Source organism: Stegastes partitus, unplaced genomic scaffold (genome assembly GCF_000690725.1).
Source record: "Stegastes partitus isolate 25-593 unplaced genomic scaffold, Stegastes_partitus-1.0.2 Scaffold2829, whole genome shotgun sequence".
NCBI lineage: Eukaryota > Metazoa > Chordata > Actinopteri > Pomacentridae > Stegastes > Stegastes partitus.
The window spans coordinates 37936-60339 of NW_007580560.1; the positions used below are offsets into that span (position 1 = coordinate 37936).

At 43.0% G+C, this 22404-nt stretch overlaps 2 protein-coding genes across 2 annotated transcripts in view; both read right to left on the reverse strand.

Annotated features, from left to right (window-relative positions):
- Positions 1-939: 939 nt before the first annotated feature.
- On the reverse strand, positions 940-2876 carry mc1r (melanocortin 1 receptor). Its single transcript, XM_008306051.1, has one exon. It carries the CDS (start codon positions 2329-2331, stop codon positions 1354-1356), a length of 978 nt encoding a protein of 325 aa, XP_008304273.1. The 5' UTR covers positions 2332-2876; the 3' UTR covers positions 940-1353.
- A 4204-nt stretch (positions 2877-7080) lies between these two features.
- Positions 7081-22404, reverse strand: part of tcf25 (TCF25 ribosome quality control complex subunit) — a 23587-nt gene continuing 8263 nt past the window's right edge. The window contains exons 8-18 of the mRNA XM_008306052.1: positions 21605-21835; positions 19502-19595; positions 19292-19384; positions 15819-15924; positions 15562-15721; positions 15287-15374; positions 13896-14054; positions 13577-13667; positions 12968-13047; positions 12796-12871; positions 7081-8137 (exon numbers count right to left, since the gene is read on the reverse strand). Of these exons, the coding sequence (XP_008304274.1) occupies positions 7970-8137; positions 12796-12871; positions 12968-13047; positions 13577-13667; positions 13896-14054; positions 15287-15374; positions 15562-15721; positions 15819-15924; positions 19292-19384; positions 19502-19595; positions 21605-21835 (1346 nt within the window). The 3' untranslated portion in view covers positions 7081-7969. The remainder of the gene's footprint in view (positions 8138-12795; positions 12872-12967; positions 13048-13576; positions 13668-13895; positions 14055-15286; positions 15375-15561; positions 15722-15818; positions 15925-19291; positions 19385-19501; positions 19596-21604; positions 21836-22404) is intronic.

Here is a 22404-nt window from a genome sequence, read left to right on the forward strand (position 1 = left end):
ATACATGACAGCACTCCAGTTTTTTGTAATAAAAATGCTAACAGTCTAAGATGTAGGCCCCATTTGCAACAACAGGTTCGGGAGGATTAGTTTGTTTTAATTCCATCAACTGAAATTGTTATTGAAGTATTTAAGGCAACAGTCAATGAAGTGTTTGTTAAAGGTTCCATCAGTGCCCCTTACAAAGGCAAAAAGGCCCAATAACAGAGCTTCTTTTCTTTCTTTCTTCTTTTTTTTTTAAATCTATACTTTATCAAAACTTGCCCACAGGCCATCTGGCCCAGTGCCTCGCTTGTTTGACCTACATCACTAAAAAGGCCCCAAATCTCTCTGTAGCTCCTTCTGTTTGGCACATTTCAGAGAACAACACCAACTTTCAGATATATAACTCTAATTCTCTCAGTCCAAACCCAAAGCCAGGGGGTTCATCTGATGCTTTTTCTTTTTCTTTTTTTTTTTTTCTTTGGAAGAGTTGCTCACATGAAGTGTTGCATGTCTCATATTTTATCCATTTGCGTCAAGCTTAAATCAACACGATCAATTCGTTGCTAAATGATGTTTTATCCACGGTTAACTTTAATCGAATGATATCGTTCGCATCACCATAAAGAAATTTTAATAAAATCGGGGCATGAGCAGCGTTAAAATAACGCCAGGAGGGGAAAAAAAAAGTCCCAGCGGCTGGCCACGACAATCATAGCAATTAGATTTCCATGACGCATCAAATTAACTGAGAAGTGAATGTCACAAAGCTCTTTGCTGTTGAGTAAAATGTATTTTTAAGTTAAGGTCTATTAAAAATTAGTTCCAAATTCTAATTTAATTTCGATGCTTCTTTTATTTTTATTTCCCCCGGTAAGTTAAAAGGGAGGGAACCTTTCATTTTCTTCCAGTTTTGTTAAAGTTTGGCACAAAAAAATGAGACAGGTCACATATTTCGGCACTTTATATATAAAACACATGATTTACAAAAAGAAAAAAATAAGAAAAATAAATGAACAGACACAAAAAGAAGCACGTCAGTTTACAATAATGTGATCCAGTGTTTGAAATCTCTCCAATTTTTTAAGAGAATCATTGGTCAGATGATTTATCCAGATTATTCAGTGCAGTGTAACACAACAATAAATAAACCCGCAACTAAAACTGAAGCCAATTCCATAAGAAAACAAGTCTTTGTGTAAAGACAGCTACAGTCTCAGAGCGGCTCGTAGGCCGACAGCGTGGCGCACGGTCACCATCTGCCAGTTCACACAAGATCTCAGTCACGGCTGTCATAATGTACATTCAGGAGAGGAGAACAGCGTCAATAACCTGATTTGCTCTTGTTCTCTTCCCTACATTTACATAACATCAAACGCCGAAGCACCAAGAGCAGAGGACCAGCTCCTGCAGGGTTTTACGCAGCTCCTGGCTCCGGTACGCGTAAATGAGCGGATCGATGAGCGAGTTGCAGATGATGAGGATGAGGAAAAGGTTAAAGTTTCGGAAGAAACAGTTGCAGAAGGGGCTGGTGGGGCAGGCGAGGATGAGGATGAGGTGGAGGAAGAAAGGGCCCCAGCATAAAATGAAGACCCCGAGCAGAATGGTGAGGGTGATCGCTCCCTTCATGCTCGTGGATTGGCGCCGGCTTTTGTGGAAAGCCATGATGCGCCGGGAATGCACGTGCGCCAGGAGAAACATGTGCAGGTAGAGCACCGCGTTGAACACCAGGGTGATGCAGAAGAACGTGACGAGGCACACGATGACCGCGTTGTCGGTGTGATACACGATGAAGAGGATGCTGGAGGTGATGCTGGCCAGCCACACCACCACGATGATGGTGATGGCGCGCTGCGTGGTCATGATGCTGTGATAGCGCAGCGCGTAAAAGATGGTGATGTAGCGGTCCGCGGCGATGGTGCACAGGAAGGAGAGCGACGACACCACGGAGCTGCAGATCATCACGTCGATGACGTTGTCCAGGTGGCGCAGCATGCCGGGGTGCACGTCCATGAGGCCGTGGTCGTTGAGGAGCATGAACATGGTCTCCACCACGTTGCTGACGCTCACCAGCATGTCGGACACGGCCAGGCAGCAGATGAAGTAGTACATGGGCGAGTGCAGGTTGCGGTTCCTGATGATGGCCAGAATCACCAGGATGTTCTCCACCAGGCTGATGACTCCCAGCGCCAGGAAGAGCTCCTGGGGGATGCGGATCTGAACGCAGCCCAGCAAGTTTTGATCACCGACCGTGGAGTTGGTTTCGTTGTCATCCATGAAGTCATTTAGCGGGCCGAGCTCCACGTGGAGGATGGAGGGGTAATGCACTGACCTGTTGGTCATCTCCATGTCCGAATCCTTGGTGATAGATGTGCAGGCTGTCTGTTGAACTTCAGAGTCAAACTTCAGGAAGTTTCATCAGTTGTCTCGGCAGGTAGGAGGATGCTTCGGCATCAGCTGTTCAGACTTTGCCGCTCAGCCAGAAGCAAAAATAAAAATAAAAAATCCAGACAGCTATTTGATTGTGAAGCCCATCAGGGCATTGACAGCTCACAAAGCGTCTCTAGCAGCTTTATGAAATGTAATTTACATTGATTTAAGTCATTAAAGAGTCCAGATAACTCTTCGTGGCTTGTGGGGAAAAGTCCAGTTTACGCAGCACAGCGGTCCGTGGAGAGATGGCGCGTCTCCTCACCCAAGTCTTCTTCTGTCTTATTCATGCACAACGTCCTGTCGGGAGATCAACGAAATGTGCTGCTCCATCAAAACGTAGCAGATGATGATTTTTTACTGTCATTCTGCTCCTAATCCGTCTGTCCGCAGCAGCTCACACTGTTCTGACCAACATGCTGAGATCCAACTAAGACTGCGGCACCTCGTGCGTTAGAGGGTGACTTTCTGGAGCAGTTCTCAAAGTGATGTTAGATTCTGAAGGACTTCAGGCGGCTCCTCCTCTCACACAAACGTCAGCTGGGCTGTGGTCCTGTCTTGCACAGTGTTAGAAAAAAAAAAAACACAAGGCACCGGGGAGCTGATTTCAGATGTTTTCTCCCTTTATGACAATCTTATAGCTTTATGAATGTGGTTTACATAATAGCAACGAGCAGCGTTAGATTGTCTCCACTTTGACGCACAAAGAGCAGCAGCACTTGATCATTCACTTTTTCTGTCCATTCTGTCTAAAGGATTAATCTCAAGAAATCCTGCATTTATTAAAGAATCCACATGTGCACTGAAAATGGTTTTAGTTGCTGCAAGTATTTAGTGTGAAACATTCCCATCTAAAGAAGGAATACCTGCTGAAAAATGACTTGAACATGAAGCCTGCAGTTTAAACTAGGTCATCGTTTCAGAGGCCATCTTTATGTTCAGAGCAGAACCACCTCTTTGTGTTTTCATGTTTACTTGCAGAGTCAAAAGGACAGCAACACTATCCACTTGACTCGTTAAACCCAGATGGCCGAAGCCTTAACATGAACCTCGGCTGAAGTTTGGAATGCATCTTTAACACAAATCAAGGCCCGAGCGTTGCCTCCATCCCTTACACTGAAAATACCAGCGTGTTAGTGGCAATTACAGAGAAGGAATCACAGTCATACTTTTTAGGTTTACATTGAGGCGTATCAATGCAGCTCTTAAACCAACACAAAAATATGAACACAGGGTTCAATTTAACTCCAGATTTCCGCGTTTTTACTCAAACAGCTCTTAGCAGTGATCTGAAAAATCTGTAATTCATGTCGACACTTCCTTCCCTGAGGCACTCGGCACTTCAAGGCACTGACAATAAAGCCGTTTGTGACTTGGACGGAGGGAAGAAGCTGAAGCGAGCGCAGCATCCATACATGAAGCTTTCAAACCTTGTGACAAATGAAGTGTAATTGACCTCTGAAAAAAAAAAAAATGTAAGTGGAACGACCTACTTGGCTATTTTTCATCTGTTGCTCAAGGGCTGGATCAGAGAGCAGACTAGTTTGCAAATCCTTTTTTTTTTTTTTTTTCTTATCATGAATCAGTGTTTAACCAACAACAGTTCATAGATCACAGCCAAGTTTAAGCAGTATATTTAAAAAGTTCTTTAAATAAGTTAGACAATGAAAAACAATCACTTTAAACTATGAACTAGTTTTAACTTCAGCAGCTAGATGTCGTTAGACTCGAGATGTGATGGCACGGCACATGGAGACCGACAGCAGAGTTTGAGGAGATCTTTAAAAGCGATCTGTTAAATAAAAGCTTACAAATTGTGGGCTGCACGGTGGAGCAGTTGGTAGCACTGTTTCCTCGCTGCAAGAAGGTCGCTGGTTCGCGTCCCGGTGAGGACACCCAGGATCTTTCTGCGTGGAGTCTCCATGTTCTCCCCGTGCAGCGTGGGTTCTCTCCAGGTTCTCCAGCTTCCTCCCACAAAGTCCAAAAACATGTTGAGGTTAATTGGTGATTCTAAATTGTCCGTAGGTGTGAATGTGAGTGTGCTTGGTTGTCTGTCTCTAAGTGTAGCCCTGTGATAGACTGGTGACCTGTCCAGGTGAACCTGTCTTCACCCTGAGTCAGCTGGGATAGACTCCAGCCCCCCATGACCCCAGTGAGGATTAAGCGGTGTATAGATAATGGATGGATGACTTTCAAATTGTACTTGGAGGTGCTATTTTTTCTTTTTTTTTTCAGATGTAGACCAAAGACTTTATTTAGAAGTTACGGAGTTTGCAAAAAATGCATCATGGGGAACTAGTTTAATCATCAAAGAATGTACAAAGAGTTATTTTTAAGCAAAAAGATCAAGCTTTTTCTTTTTTTTTCTTTTTAAAGCCACATTCTGCTACAACCAGATACACTTTGGGCTCTGAAAACTTGCACTGGGCTGTTTTTGCAAACTGTTCTCTAGATTATTAATATAATGAAATACTAAAACAATCATCAGTTGCAGGCCTACGTTTATCTTCACCTGTTTACATCTTTTTATCATCGTGCTTTTTTAAAAACATTTTTTATTATATATAAGCTAGCTAAAAAAACACCAAAAATTCTTTTAATGTAGTTGAGGAGGATAATTGTATTCAGTCGATTTAGTAACCGCTGACATTTTGATGACCAGTACGGTCTTGACTAATCGTCTGCGAGGCTGACTGGAGTCACAGCATCTGAGGCACGGATCTAAAAGCCTTTCTATACAGCAGCGGGATCACATGAAGACATCTCACAACCTCAACCATAGCTCCAGGTGATTTAGAAACAATGACCTCGTTTGACCATCGAGCACAGTCACGGCCATCATGTGGCTCGCTGAGCAACAAAGTCAGTGTATGGCAGCTGCAGTATGTGTTGAGGGTGATCGATATCTCCAGAGTTTATGTTCCCCTTTCAGCTGTGAAGTTGGCCTTGATGTTGGCTCTTTATTATTTAGCACTTTGAGTGACTACAATAGTTTTAATTGTGAACAGAAAATGGGTGCATAAAAAAATAGGCTGCATATGATGTCGTTGTGGGATTTTTAGTTTAAGAGGCTTGACAGTAAGATGAAAATAGGAAGCAGCACCACAGAGATGATCATCTGGTAAAAGACGAGCGAAACGCTTGGATGACGGTGCAAAATAATAAGCGTAGGTTAGAAAAGCGAATATTTCCTCGGTGCCAGCACAGTTAAGAGACTCAGCGTGAAGCGAATGAGCCACCGCTGAGGGAAGTCACGAGTGTCTGAGTGAGAGAGAGCAGAGGAACAATTCAGTTAGAAAATATCTGCCATGCTCTTGGGCCCAATATAACGTGATGGACAGCAGCAGACTTCTGGAAAAAGTTTTAGCCAATTTTCTGCGCTGCTTTATAAGGTTGCCACGAGTAACTGAATAGTGGCACGTCAAATGAAACTGAAATGTTGGAATCTGTCCCCAGCAGAGCGAGACAGGGAGAGAGCATAGCAGAGCAGAAAAACAGCAGAAATGCTGTATTTGGACATGATTAAAATAATGATTGAGCTCAGGAAATGCCTCAATTATCAAAGGTGAAGACTGAACATAAATCAGATTTATGGGAAATAAAACCTGAATGAATCCTGAAGGGGGCTGCAAGGTGGACCAGTGGTTAGCATCGTTGCCTCGCAGCAAGAAGGTCGCCAGTTCGCGTCCCGGTGAGGACACCCGGGATCTTTCTGTGTGGAGTTTGTATGTTCTCCCCGTGCAGCGTGGGTTCTCTCCAGGTTCTCCAGCTTCCTCCCACAAAGTCCAAAAACATGTTGAGGTTAATTGGTGATTCTAAATTGTCCGTAGGTGTGAATGTGAGTGTGCTTGGTTGTCTGTCTCTAAGTGTAGCCCTGTGATAGACTGGTGACCTGTCCAGGTGAACCTGTCTTCACCCTGAGTCAGCTGGGATAGACTCCAGCCCTCCATGACCCTAGTGAGGATTAAACGATCGATGGATGGATGGATGGATGGATGGATGGATAGATAGATAATCAGGGCACCTTCCACTCTTTTCTTAAATGCATCCACAATAGAAGCAGTTTCCAAAAGGATCTTAAGATTTAGTTAATATTTGTCCCATTTGGATTTAGCAGCTTTTTCTATCCATCCGTCCATCCATCATCTATACACCACTTAATCCTCACTAGGGTCATGGGGGGCTGGAGTCTATCCCAGCTGACTCAGGGTGAAGGCAGGGGACACCTGGACAGGTAACCAGTCTATCACAGGGCTACACTTAGCGACAGACAACCAAGCACACTCACATTCACACCTACGGACAATTTAGAATCACCAATTGACCTCAACATGTTTTGGACTGTGTGGGAGGAAGCTGGAGAACCTGGAGAGAACCCACGCTGCACGGGGAGAACATGGAGACTCCACGCAGAAAGATCCCGGTCAGCTTTTTCTAATTGAGTTCATTGCATCATTTTTTTTAGCAGTCAGATAATTCATGTTTTAGGTGCACAGTCACTATAAAGTGCTGTAGTGGAACCTTCCTGTATTTTGAAACCTTCTTTGCTAAGTCGGTAGAAAAGTCTGACAAGTGAAAAGCTTCACATGAATTGATTTTTAACTGATTCTCTTTACTTAACATGTATTTTTTATTATTATTTTTTTTTACATTGCAGTAAAGTTTGTACAAGATGATGATGATTACAGCAAACCTGCAAAAATACGTTTCTTTACAAATGCATCTCTCCTGAACGTTTGGGAGGATGTGAGTCAGCAGCAGGTCATAAATTAACGACTCGTTTTCTGTGAAGATAATAAAAGACCTGAAGGCAGGTTCGACTTACCGAATGCGTGTCACAACAAAACAGGCTGATATTCAATTTGGAAAAACGGGATTACCGGATTTTTAAAAAGCCTTTCTGGGCTGTGTATTAAACAATTACACATTTTCATATTCAAGTAAAGCAACAAGCGTGTTCAACGTAATAGTTAAAGGCTTCATTTTTACCCTTTGCACTTCAATGCACTGATTTTCCCAAAGATGTGTTTTAAGCGACAGGAGTCAATAAAAACATTTGTTTTTTGCTGATTCTGTGGCAAAAAAAACCCCGATTTGTACTAAAGTGCTGCCAAAGCAAGGTTTTGGATTCGTGATAAACAACTTCTATTGAACATAAGAACAGTTTGAACCTCATAAAGCTGTCCACGGTGTGAACATGAAAAACTCAGTTAGAAAAACCAGAGAAAGACGAGTAACACTCACTGATGTTACCTCACGATGGCTTGAGATGCTGGAACTAATAAAACTGTCGACCCTGGAGACCAAACTGACTGTTTTCTGACAATGGAATGAAGCTACTCGTGTTCACAAGTGTCTGGATTGCAGAATATTTCCCAGAACTTTTTTTTTTTTTTTAATCAGTGAGTTTAGTATTCTGAAATTATGACAATTAAAAAAACACCATTCAGCCGTCCCACTTCACCTCCTCTCAATCAGGAACACCATTAAAGTTTCTTTGTCTATTTCATGTCGATCTTTTCAGCACTTATTCCACCTCTGCCTCTCCTCTCTCCTCTCAGTCCCATTCCTCCTCGTCTCTGTAGGGGTTGTCCTCCCTCGGTGGCTCCTGAAACCGGATGTTTGCCAGCATGTCCCTCATTGCCACCATTAGGCGATTCAGTTCCTGGTTGAGTTCCTGTCCGGCTCGAGCCACTTCCATGCCATCCTCCTGCCTGGGTGCACCCTTAAGGATGAAGGAGACGTAAATTCATTAAACATTTCTGGAGTCTATGCGCCGTCTACTTCAGCCGTCTCAAACAGACATTTCTTTCCGTTTGAATGCCCTTAACATTCTTACATCTGTGGAATCCGTTTAGGTTCTGGCTACCCAGCGCAGCAGTTACTGACTTCTGTGATCGTTTTTCTTATATTTGATTATCTTAAGTGGATTTTACGAAATTCAGCAACGCAGGCTCAACAGTCTCACCTCACTGGAAGCACTTAGCGGTGCCCTGACGTACTGAATGAGACAGAAATAACACATCAATACCAACTTAAAGCCGTGTTATGAAACTTAACATGACGTTGTTTTGTTGTGTATAACTGTATTTTAAGACTAAAAAGAACAATTTGGACGTAGATCTTTTGTCGTCTTAACTACGTTTCTTTTATCCTTACTGTATCTCTTCCTCTCCATAAGTGGATAACGTGATCAGGATGGATGGGACAGTCCTGATGGAAAGATGCCTCGGGCACATCTGTTTAACAATAAGCATGTGCCGTATGGCTGACTCACAGGACGCTCAGCTGTATGTGTGGCTGCACCTTATGCACGCATCTTAATGCAGCGGTGGCTGCTTTCTGAAGCGTCGATGATGACAAAATGTATTACGTTTATGATCCTCTGAGCACACACCGTTCCACGATAAGCACCTCAGTCATCGTAAAATTGTTAATGCCCTCTTGTTTAACCTTGTTTGGACAAAAAAACAGATTTATTCTGCGCTCGGCGTGGCACCTGCAACATCCTTTAACAGCATCAAGTCGGCCTCAAGTCTGTACATCAGCCACCCGTCATAACGTGGAACATGTCAGACTGTACGTACATTTAAATTTATTCCTCGGTTGAAGTTTTGTGTCTTGAAAAACAAAACAAACCGAAGTAAGTTCAGTCCTTTTGGTAAATGGTCTGCACTTATACAGCGCATTTCTACCTTTGCGGCACTCAAAGCGCTTTACAGTGTTTCTCATTCACCCATTCACACACACATTCATACACCAATGGCGACAGAGCTGCCATGCAAGGCGTTAATCTGCCATTGGGAGCCATTTGGGGTTCAGTGTCTTGCCCAAGGACACTTCAGCATGTGGGGGGAACCGGGGATCGAACCGCCAACCTTGCCATCAGTGGACAACCCGCTCTACCACCTGAGCCACAGCCGCCCATTTATTAAATAAATAAATCCTCAAATGCAGCTTTAAATGTGCAAAATAGCCCCTATATTATCTACAAGCTGTGAGGATTTGTACTTTCTGACGTCGTGTTAAACATTTTAACAAACACATCATGCATGAATCTGAGGGTCCAGAAGCTTCACATGAATGTTCTCACAGTTTCCTGGAGAAACTCGACGTTTGCACAGTTTTGATGATTTTTTCTGTCAGTCCTTTTGTTGCCCTCAGTGCATTCATCCAATCCCATCTTACTGTACATATACTGTACATCTCCTTTTGTTGATACCCTGAGATGGTTCACATGTCAACGCTTATCCAATTTTAACTGTCGTTTCAAAAAATTAGATCCACAATCTGATATTTCTACCCAATGATACTAAACCTTTTAGGTTGTAGCACAAAGCACATGAACTCATTTCATATCACGCTCATCCCAGCTTGCATGAATACCAGGCTGTGTGTGAAGCGGTGCACGGCCTCTTCATTTAGACGGTTGGTGAAACCACCGACTCTTCACACAGCTTCCTATTGTGTCAGAAGAACACGTCAGAACCAAACCACTGTGGGAGAATGCATATTCACATCGCTCTTTATTTCTAAATCCCTTAAGCACTGAAGCTCTTGTCCATTTTGCTGCACTTCCTTCTGTCGTTTCTGACATCAGCTCAGTGTTGGTTTATTTTACTGTTAGAGCGAAACTTGACAAAAATGCAGATCAGTTGATGTTCAACAGGTCCACAGTCTTGAAGGAAGTTTATTTTTTATTATCAGTCATCTATATAATTGAGGTTGGCCTATAATAAGGTTAAAAATCGCCCTCTTCTTACGCTGCAGTTGCTCCTCCGCTACAACCACTTGGTAGGATTTAGTCAGACTTCAGCTGATGCATAAAATCCTTCAAAGATAATTTCTATTCAGGAAATGTAATGAAAGTCTTATTAGTGTCAAATAAAAGTGCGTGTCTAATTTTAGACAAATGCCAACGGTGATAATAACAATAAAACTGCTTTGCTCAGTGAAGAAGCAGCGAGAATTAATGTGTTGTGATGAAACGCCGTAAAATGCATGTTAACAGTTACCGGCGGGGAGAGCTATCAGCGCTGTGTTTGTCGGTCTGAAAGGAACACTTCACGTTCCATTAGACCTGGACCTGAAAATGATAACAGTGCGTCTCGGCGTTCTGCACCACCATCAACATGTGTTTGTCGCCATATGGTCTTTCTGTACATTGCTCTCTTTCACACAATCTCGGCCAAATCACAGTCTATTCTGAGGGCACAAGGAGAAAGCAAATATTGTGAAATAAATGAGCGGAAAGGGCAAACACTCATTTGTTGCCGAGGACGGCGCGACTCAAGGAGGGTTAAGGATTATCCTCATGACGGAAGATTGCTGTTTCATTTATGTAATAAAGCCGTCTGACACTTGAAACGATTTCAAAATCAAACTCTAATTAACCAAACAAGTTCCAGAAACACTTTCTCACTAATGTCTGCTCCAGTAAAACTTCTCCCAAGTTCAGGAGGATAAACACTGCACGCTGCACATCATGCCGTCTGTGTCTTTCGCATGCAGATTGCTTCCCTTCAGCATTTCTAAATGTAGTTTATGCTGCAGGGTGAACTGCACAGTGAGGCAGTTGTTGATCTCAAAGGTTGGGTGTGAGCAGAAAAATGGAACACGCTCAACTAGCACTAGACATGTTCCAAACATGTTGCTCTTGTGACGACAAGGGACATTCGAAATGTGCAACAATCATCATGGGAGCGCGAAACCATGGACTCGCTTCTATAAATTGACCCTGCAAATCAATATTGAATGACTAGAAGCATGAAACGACATCATCGTTATGATTAGCAAAGAAAAAGCAAAGCCACTGACAACTTTACACTTTGTGAACGTTGTTTTCTTCTGAGCGGACACTGTGGGAAATGGCAAACAGAATGAACTGTAACAGGGTCATATGCCTTCTTTGATATTTTTCAGTTACATGGCCTTGGGGGTAACCATGAGTCCTTGGAGGAAATATTCCATCTGCCACGGATGTGTTAAGTTGTTTTCCTCGATCTTTTACCAGTTCAGATCTTTCCCAGCAAGCCTGCAGGGCGCTGCTACTAAATGGGTGTATCTGTGTGTTATTTTAGTAGCAGCTGAATAGAAAACCAGGATATGAAATGACTGTGTCTGCCTTCGGGTGGGGGGGCGTTGAACTGAACCGTGTTACATGACCACGCCTCCAGCTCTGGAGGTCAAACAATTGTCATAAAAACCTGTCAGAGCCTAATGTCAGCCAACTTTATCAAGCTACTGCCGCCACTGATGAACCTACGATTTGTTAAAAGGTTTTGTCTGTAGGGCTGACACATGGCGTCTCCACATGCACACCATGGGTTCGTTAATAGTGCTTTTCTGTTATTCGCCATCTGTGCAGACGTCTTCGTGACACCAGTAGACTTTGCTCTTCAGCTTTGTTCAGATTATTCAGGTTTAAAGTGCATTTGCTCTCTGAAGATTTAAAGCAACTGTAGTACAGTCGTGACTCGATAATCCGACCCTTAACAATCCTAAACCTTGCTATCCGACAGGCTTTTAGGAAAAACCAACAGAACCCATAAAAAACAGCCTTAACATACCGACAGCCTTGGATTCAGATTCCAACATGACATTTAATGTCACCAATCAAGATAACGGCGTATTATCTGACTGAACAATCCCACAGATTGGCTACGTTCACACTGCAGGACTTGATGTTCAGTTTGGATTTTCTTGTGAAATCTGATTTTTTTGTGAGTTTGTTCACATTTCCAGTTAAATGCGACTTGTATGTGATCTGCTGTGTGAACTTCATACGACGCAAAAGTGTCCCACATGCACAGAAGAGGACACGACGACGTCACACGCAGCGAGCGTGCTCAGTGTTTACGGAAGTAAACATGGATGGTAACGGTGGAGCGTATCTGCCACTCCCCCGCCGCCACCGATGGTGGAAACAGAAGTGTGAGCGCTAGCTAAACTAGCATCAGCAGCCAAGTACTGCCTGTGCGTTCCACCCTGGGGGAGCACTCTGATGGGGTGAAAGTGTCCCCCGACCGCGCCGAATGTTCGGATATTCATCATTAATTGGGCCTGAACATCCAGAGACCAGAAAGTGCTATTGGGACCAGCCCTACTAGTTATTATAACAACTATAAACAACAAATATTAACAACTAATGAGCCTTCCAGCACCAAGCCCTCCTCGTATCTCAACCTCCGTCTTGACAATCCGACAGCCTTGCTATCCGACATAGAAGAAGGTTTTACATTTAGAGTCAGATTATTGAGTCACAACTGTACTCGCTTGGTACAAGTACGTCTTTTCGTAAAACTAACCCAGAACTCTTGTTTTGCACCATAGAACCCTAAATTAATTAATTGTCCCTACCAGACCTATTTCCATGTCACTCACCTGAAGGTTGAAGTTTGGCAGCAAAGACCGGAGAAACAGTGATAACGTGCTCTCATTGGACGCGCCAGCATGCTGCCTAAACGTGGAGAACACAATGAACCAAAATGTCTTTATGTTTGAGGTTATGAAGCATGTTTTTAACAGCTGAATGTTCCAGCGGGCCTTTCATTACCTCTCTGGACGGGTATATGACATCACTGAGTCCAGAGGAGGCAGAGGGTCAAAACTCATCACGGGTTGAGTGGTCACCTCCTGAAGGCATCAAACAAACATATGAGTTCAGAATTACTTCCACATAGATGCACGAGTTCAGAGACACATCATTAATACAGAAGTGTGGAGCATAAAAACCAGATATGGAACCAAGTTATCTGGGGAACTTTGCTGTCCCAACATAAGAAATGAAACACTCTGGACAATATGTGAGGTACAATCAATTTCTGATCATCAGATTTGTTAGGAAGGATGATTTTGTTAACATCCAGGATTGGTTGACTGCTGATGCTGTTACTAATATATTTTGCCACCTAATTTCAGACAATATTCGACCACTTATTGTCGTGTAATTAATGTATTACTATGCCTACTGTTATTGTGATGGCACGCTGGCAGGTGCAGAAATAAAACACAACACTTTTCAAATGTACAGTGTCACTACACAGCAACATTTTCATCCTGTCTGCCTGTCAAAGTCCACACAAATGATGATGCTGAGGTCCCCCTTATCTGCTGTGTGAAAGAGAGAAAATGGAAAAGTGCGTTTTCTGTCGTCTTTTCTTACTAGAGGCAGACTTGAGGTGGCTTCTTTGATCTCAGAGAGGAGGACGTGGCGATGGATGTTCCTCGGTGCACTCTGGTACCTCTGCTTTCTCCTAGAACAAAGTTGTCAAGGTGAAAGCTGCAATCCAGTTTTCTCAACAGCATGTGAAGCATCAGCCCCTATCACATCTACACCAGCAGCTCCATATGCTAGCACGTTTGGTTCATGTATCGTTTTTAGTTTGCTCATCGTTGTCATTAAAGAACTCTTCTGTTGCCCACAATGTAAAATTTGGCAAAAACGTGACTGATGGCATCGGAGCAGATTGGTAACGTCTTACTTGTTTTGGCAGTCTTCAACTAGAGGATCTTTGGCATCAACTCGACACAGCACCTCCTTCACAGACTCTTCCAACCAAAGCATTACTGCTGCCTCCCTCCACAGGTTGTACGTTCTGCCAACGTACAGAGCTGTGAGTTCAGCCAGAGCTGGGGGCTGCCTAGAAACAAGGAGGAAGTAAAATGAGCATTAAAATTAGGTTAGAAGAGGAGGAGGAGGAGAAAAACATTTCAGAAAAACAAAATTGACACAGATATGCACTAACATTAAAAGGCCAATGAAAGATTTATAGAAATTGTACAATTTTGTTTTAGATAATTGTTGCACGTTCAGACAGAAAGACAAATTATAATAGGATATTTTAATTTTTAAAAAGAGTCCATTTTTATGGAAAAATGCCACCTTATGCAGTTCAGTCATGACTCGATAATCCGACACTAAATGTAAAACCTTCCTTTATGTCGGATAGCAAGGCTGTCGGATTGTCAAGACGGAGGTCGAGATACAAGGAGGGCTTGATGCTTGAAGGATCATTTGTTGTTAATATTTATTGTTCATAGTTGTTATAATAACTAGTGTATTGTTAGAACACTACGCATCGCTGGGTTTCAGCCTAATTGACCGGTGTGATTGTGCACAGGCCGTCGGTTGACATCAAAGGTAAATACGTTCAGACAGCAGGCTGAAGTGACCCAAATCCGATTTTCTTTCTCCTATGCGACCTGTATCTGATCTTCTCATTACAGTTTGAACAACACAGATCTGATTAATGATGACAATCTGAATATTCTGCGGGGTTGGGGGGATCACTTCCCCCCCGGGGGAGCGCTCTGATGGGGTGGAAGTGGCCGGAACACACAGGCAGTACTTGGCTGCTGATGCTAGTTTAGTTAGTGGTCACACTTCTGTTTCCTCCATCGGTGGCGGCGGGGGAGTGGCAGATACACTCCACCGTTACCATCCATGTTTACTTCCGTAAGCACTGAGCACGCTCGCCGTGTGTGACGTCGTCGTGTCCTCTTCTGCGCATGCGGGACACTTTTGCGTCATATGAAGTTCACACAGCAGATCACATACAAGTTGCATTTAATTGGAAATGTGAGCGAACTCACAAAGAAATCAGATTTCATGGAAAAATCCTCATTGAGCATGAAGTCCTGCAGTGTGAACGTAGCCAATCTGTGGGATTGTTCAGTCAGATAATACGCCGTTATCTTGATTGGTGACATAAAATGTCATGTCGGAGTCGGAATCCAAGGCTGTCGGTATGTTAAGGCTGTTTTTAATGGGTTCTGTTGGTTTTTCCTAAAAACCTGTCGGATAGCAAAGTTTTCAGATTGTTAAGGGTCAATTATCGACTGTACTTTAGAAACCAAAGAGAGCACAACTCACCCTAACTGACTCTTTGGGCCAAAGAAGCTGTGAGCGGTGACTGTTGCATCTGGCTGCACGGTGCACAGATCCAGTAAAGGCATCAAGACTGTACAAGACAAAATTTGCAGAAACATAAGGAGGTGAAAACACAAACATACAGTGTGCTGTGAAGGTTAACAATCCCTGCTATAGTATAGACATTATTTTATTATGCCTTTAACTATGTGAAGAAGTGGCTAAGGCACTCTTATAACCACATATTTCTATACTAGTGGCAGCAGTTCATTTCCAACCTCCAGGAAACATGATGAGAGCATCCTGCAGCATGAGGTCAGCTTTCTGTCTTTGTTTTTCACTTTCTTCAGTGTCCATATCTTCCTGCTGACTGAGATGGAAATGGCAAAGTGCAGAGGAGAACGCAAAGTTTGGCAGCTGAGACAGATTTCTGTGCTCCTGAAAAGCAAAAGCAAAGAATTGTCAGACCAGAATTAGAGGCAGCATACTAAAATGCACACATTGCAAATAACTGGCACATGAAGCCACACTTTACCTCCCAGTCCTGGTACAACTGAAGGAGAGACTGGTACTCTCGAGAGCGCAGCGTCAGGAAATCAATGAGCAGGAGCATGCACAGTGGGTCGGAGTCTGGGTCCAAGCTGGTAAGAGTGAGACAAAACCACCGGGATTGTGAATACGTGACCAAAAGGATGCTCAAACTAAGTAGAATGAAACACTTCAGGGTGGAACACTAAAAACAATACTCTGGCTTCACAAAGCAGCGCTGCTTATCGCTAACATTTAGCTTCAACACAAATCTTCACACTTTTGGATTAAATAAATAAGACATCAGAAACCAGATAGAGCCAAAACACCACTCCTCTGCTATTTGCTTTCAGAACGAACTGTGAAGCTTCAGCAGCTGAAATAACCATTCAGTGGCTCCAAGTTCTCAGTCTGCTGCACACAATGACATTTAAATGAGCACTTTTTTTATTTTTTTAGGTTTCCTTCAAAACTCAGGACAACATGTTTCTCACTATTTATTCATTTGTGATGATAACGAATACAGTTTGTAAAGGGAGTTTCATTGTAGTTAAACAGTGATTTACTCACTGCTGGTGGGAGAGGGACAGTCATCGGTTGCTATTTCCATACTCCTACTTTACAACGGACCAGAACAACATAGTTGTCATAAAGTCAGGAAGCCGGAGTTTGATGAAAATCATAGATAAACACTGACCGGTACACGCCAGGCAGTGAAGCTGAAGCTAAGCTCACGCAGTCTAACGGCAGCAGTGTGTGGGAACAGCTTTTATGTAAGTGATATCTTTACTGGGGGTTGTATGTTATGTAATGACACATAAACACATACACTGATTGTTTTTGGATTAAATTACCGTGTAAATGATTTTTATCACGTGTGTGATCTCGGTCAAACGCATCACCCTACATTAGACCACAGTGCACACACTACTCATGCTATATGGTTGTTTTTGTGTTTCAAACTTAGTTCAGTACAGTACGTTATCATTTCAACATTTAAACACAGTTTAACGGTTTCTTTTCCTTTTTCTCAGCTGTATATGTTTTTGTTTGTTTAAAAAAAAAAAAAAAAACCCTCCATAGACGATAACAATTGAAGAGAGTCGTGGCAGTTATAACAAATAAATAGACGATGTCCCGTTTAGACTGTAAGGCTATAAAAACAAATCATAGTCAGAGGCAGGACGGCGCTGTGTCGCTGATAGAAAAGATTATTGCAACAATAAGGGTAGCATCGACTCCCATCTTTTAGTAAAGATGGTTTCCTGAAGTTTCCTGGAGGGACTATGTCTCCCAGCTTGCCTGGGAACGCCTAGGGGTCCCCCCGGAAGAGCTGGGGGAGGTGTGTGCGGATCGGGAAGTCTGGGCGGCTTTGCTAAGGCTGCTGCCTCTGCGACCCGACTCTGGATAAGCGGGAGAAGATGGATGGATGGATGGATGGTTTCCTGAAGTCTTAGTGAGAATGTGATCTGCTCCATTTGATAAATATCCCAGACGTCTTGAATCCATGTGTTGTGTGAGGGAGGTTCTGGTTTCAACCATCTGATGGTTGTGGACTTTAAGTGGTTTGGACATTCAAAAGGTATTTATCTGCCCTCCTGTCCAGACCCTCAGGTATTACCCCCAGCACCGCCACTGCAAGATTTTGCGGGATGCTCATTTTACAAACCTCCTTCAGGGTTTTGAAAACCTCCCTCCACAATACACACTGAACTTCAGACAGAGCCAAAATTTCCATCCATAATCTATACACCACTTAATCCTCACTAGGGTCGCGGGGGGCTGGAGTCTATCCCAGCTGACTCAGGGTGAAGGCAGGTTCACCTGGACAGGTAACCAGTCTATCACAGGGCTACACTTAGAGACAGACAACCAAGCACACTCACATTCACACCTACGGACAATTTAGAATCACCAATTAACCTCAACATGTTTGTGGACTGTGTGGGAGGAAGCCGGAGAACCCAGAGAGAACCCACGCTGCACGGGGAGAACATGCAAGAAAGATTCCGGTGCCCCCACTGGGACGCGAACCGGCAACCTTCTTGCTGCGAGACAACAGTGCTACCAACTGCGCCACCCTGCAGCCCGAGCCAAAATATGTGGGTGTGATGAGCTATATGGGCTCCACAGTTCCTCCAGCATGAACCGGGATATTGTGGACCCATCCTGGACTCTATTGCTGGAGTTCTAAAATATCTAGTCATTATTTTCCATTTGAATTCTGTCCATGGGTCAGAATTTGTAACCAGACGGGCCTCGGTACATACATCCTGAGATATGTCCACGTTGGCCTCCCCCTTATCTCTGATGAGTTGTTTTGATTCATAGATAAGAGTATATTGTATAGTTTGGAAATTATTTTCATGCTCTATAATCACTTTAAACCTTAATAAATGGGCAAAAGTGTTGGTAAGTCTTTAAAACGCCACAACATCAGTGAAGAAGCACCGATAAGACGTGTGGAAATCGGCTCTATTTTATTTGATAAAACATTTTGAGGGGAACATCTTTGATGAGTAGAAATCCTCACCACATTGAAATAAATAAAAAGGAACCGAATAGAGCTGGTGGTAGCAGAATAATAATAATAAAAAAATTAATACTTGAGTTAACGGTCCTTGAAGAATATCTTGTGGTGGAAACTTTATTCAGGAAAATAAAGTTCTTTTTGTTTAGCGAGTACGCCATGTGATCATCACGTAATATTTTCAATTTCTTGACAAATAAAGAAGCTAAAGAGACAACCGAGACACACTAAAATTTCCACCTTCCTTGTTTCTGTAGAAATAGACTGCTAAACAGACGTGAACAGAGTAGTTAGTCAGTAGAAGACCAGCCGTGTCATGACCGTAACTAACACCTGACTCACGCTGCAGGAGTTCAGCATCATAACACGTTCTGAAAAATTGGCTTGAACAAGGAGGAGCTTCACAGATGTTCATGGTTCTAATGTCAGACATGCACGCCACAAGATTGGAAGATAACAGTGGATCACGCACGGCAGGATGTTAATGAGACGATCACGGCAGAGGTGCAATCAGTGAGCAGCGTATCAGCTAACGGGGAAGCAAATGTACAGAAAATGGAGACTGTGGTGCAACAACTGGCTGTAATGCTAACAGTAATGAGGAAAAAAAGCAAAAGGATAAATGAGTCTGGATGAGAAGATGGTTGGGAAGATGTTGTTAAACATGGTCTGCCTGTTCTTCAGTGAGAACAGGATGGGCGATTTTAACGTTAGCCTCAAGAGCTAGAATGGCTGCTGTTGCCCATCAACAGTGTCTGCTGGTCCAGGCCATAGCGTGACAATCATACCCATCGCGATTTAAACTCGTAAATATCAAACATATTCGAATCTATCTGGGCGAACCCAGTTTTCTGACTGGATCTCCTCACATCACTGAACAATCTGGGCCAAATACTGGTCAGGTCTCTGAAAACTTGTGTCCCCCAACGCTCAACCTTCTGTCTCAGTACCTCAGGATTAGTTTGCAGTACTCCAAAGCCGTCCGCGGGCATCCTCTCTTCTCCAGGAACATCATGTGCTTGTAAAGAGCCAGATAAAATGCTCTGCAAACAAGGATTATTGAATCACTGAATGCCGAGGCCATAAAACATAATTTAAGTGAGTCTAGAATCCGACTGATGCGTTACAAAAACGAGACGCGTAGTAAAGAAACCACCAACCTGTTTTCTGGTCTCAGATAATCCAGTCTGCTGGCCCCTGATGTCAGACTGAATAACGGATGAAAAGCACACTCAAAGCTGTACAGGGCCCTCTCTGGAGAAAAAACACAAAGGAATCAGTTTTTATGTACATGTGCAACAACAGAGAATAAAACAATGTTACTGGGGAAACGGTATAAAGTGTGCAGGTGCTTTGTCAGTAATGTTGTTTTCACATAAAATCCACTCATCAGCAAGGGTCTGAATTCTAAAAATACAACAACTAAACACCACTGTTCCCCTTGGCTTTTAATAATGAATCATTCACAGAGGGATGTAGAGACAAATGGCCTTTGTAGAATGACCCCTCTGGTCTTCTGCATACACTGTTTTAGATAACTGGTTTAGGAACACGCCTGTGATAATAAACATAGCATTGTACTTTGTCTGAACCATGATCGTTGTTAACAGTGGTGGGTTTGTTGATTCACAGTTTCCAAAGCACATAATAAGCACTAAAATAACTACATTTAATAAGCTTCATAATAACAAAAAGAAAAAGGGATCAGCAATGATTTGACAACACTTTTGGCTCAAGTCATTCTAAGAAGTCCTCTGCTGTAGCAACATGCTGGAAAACAAAGTCACCGAAACATAATAGAAAGTAGCTGCCCATTGAACAACAAATCTAATATGAGATTGGCTTAAATGCTTTAAATAATCAACTTATTTTTTGCTGATTTTACAGATAATTTCTCTGTTAAACATCAAGGATGCCTGATCACACATATCAACATGTAATGAAGTTCAGTCGCGACTCAATAATCTGTCTAAATAAAAAAACCTTCTTTTATGTCGGATAGCAAGGCTGTCGGATTGTCAAGACGGAGGTCGAGATACGAGGAGGGCTTGATGCTGGAAGGCTCATTTGTTGTTAACATTTATTGTTTGTAGTTGTTATAATAACTGGTGTATTGTTAGAACACTACACCATTGGATTTCACGCCTAACTGACCAGTGCGCTTGTGCACGTTCTGGCCACTTCTACCCCGGGGGAAGCGCTCCGACGGGGTGGAAGTGGTCGTAACGCACAGGCAGTACTTGGCTGCTGATGCAAGTTTAGTTAGCGCTCACACTTCTGTTTCCACCATCGGTGGCAGCAGGGGGAGTGGCAGATACGCTCCACCGTTACCATCCATGTTTACTTCCGCTCACTGAGTGTGACGTCGTCGTGTCCTCTTCTGCGCATGCGGGACACTTTTGGGTCGTATGAAGTTCACACAGCAGATCACATACAAGTCGCATTTAATTGGAAATGTGAACGAAATCTGAATTGAGCATTAAGTCCTGCAGTGTGAACGTAGCCAATCTGTTGGATTGTTCAGTCAGATAATACGCCGTTATCCTGATTGGTGATGTCATGTTGGATTCAGAATCCAAGGCTGTCGGTATGTTAAGGCTGTTTTTAATGGGTTCTGTTGGTTTTTCCTAAAAACCTGTCATATAGCAAGGTTTTCAGATTGTTAAGGGTCGGATCATCGAGTCACGACTGTATAATGATTATGGCTGGGTGAATGTGCATTGGTATGTACCTGATATTCAATATAGATACTGACATGACTAAATACATTCTTGATCGAAATCATGTTGACTCTGTGGCAGTTAATATTAACAAATGTATAGAATATCCCCGGTATAGTCAGCAATGATAAAAAACAGACGTGTACATAAAAGCACAACTTTGTCTGCAGAGAGAGACTGTGTTATTTCATGTGTGCGCCAAAATCTGTTGCCTATAAACACAACAAAATTGGAACAGAAGGAGCTGGTTTATTAAGTCAGCCAAAACAGAAAAGCCTGGCTGACTACGCTTGAGCACAAACTGGTACGTTTCTATTTCAGTCGGGAAAACCTCTGCGTTCCGGCTGCGCGAGTGACTTTGAAGCAAACCTTTTCTGGGTGTAATTTTTGATAATAGCAAAAAATATCAGAATAAATCATCATCTACTGGCACGCTGTCAGTTTGCCCTTAAGCTACATAGAAACACAAACTGTGGCTGCATGTGGTGGATCCCTGGGTAGTCCTGCTTAAAACACCGCCTAATAATTTGGCACGATCCTCACCGATGAGGTCCCTGGCCATCTCCTGATCCTCCTGTATGCGGCAGACGTCAGAAAGTTGGAGCAAGGAATCGATGTGGTAGGGGTTGAGCTGCAGCAGGGCCTGAAGAGAAAAGAGGAGGAGACAACGGTCAAACTGACTGACATGGACAAAGGCGTGGGGTTCTGTTTTTGTAAACCCAGTCGTGGTGGTGCAGATCGTGGTCACGCTTGGCCTGCTCAGTGACAAGCGCACTATTTCTGTGGCCGGTCTTGCCTGGCATTACTGCTGCTTTCCTGGAAACTAAGTGGGAGCAGAGAGAAGACGTCTTCAAACACTAGAGGTGGGCGTGTTAGAGATTCAGAAGATCTGGTGATGATCTTTTATTTAAGCTGGATTCATTTTGGATACATTCGAGGGCTTTCATGTTCTCCGTGTCCGTCACAATGAAAATCCATCAACATTTGCAGCTACGTACCACCATAATGACAATTTCATCTCATTTTTTTCTTGTGGTGTTTGATGAATGAATAATTAAAATGACCACAGATTTCATTCTGTGTCAAGAACATTCGACATGAGAAAGCTGTTGCTGAAAATTGGGTCGAGGAAAACAAACTTTTAGGTTCTTAAAGATGTATCGCATCTCAATTGAAAGGGCTCAGAACAGAAGAAGCCTCTTGGATGAGAAGCGAAACATCTTCAACATCCTAAAAGAGAAGTCCAGAAAAAGTTGCCTGCTTCATCTTTTTATTGCAAAACACATGTAATCCTGGTAATGACACACACACATTTTTGTTCTTTTAAATACAGTCGTGACTCG

Coding starts and splice junctions, on each gene's coding strand:
- mc1r (XM_008306051.1), bottom strand. CDS start 2,331: ATGGAGATGACCAACAGGTCAGTGCATTACCCCTCCATCCTCCACGTG.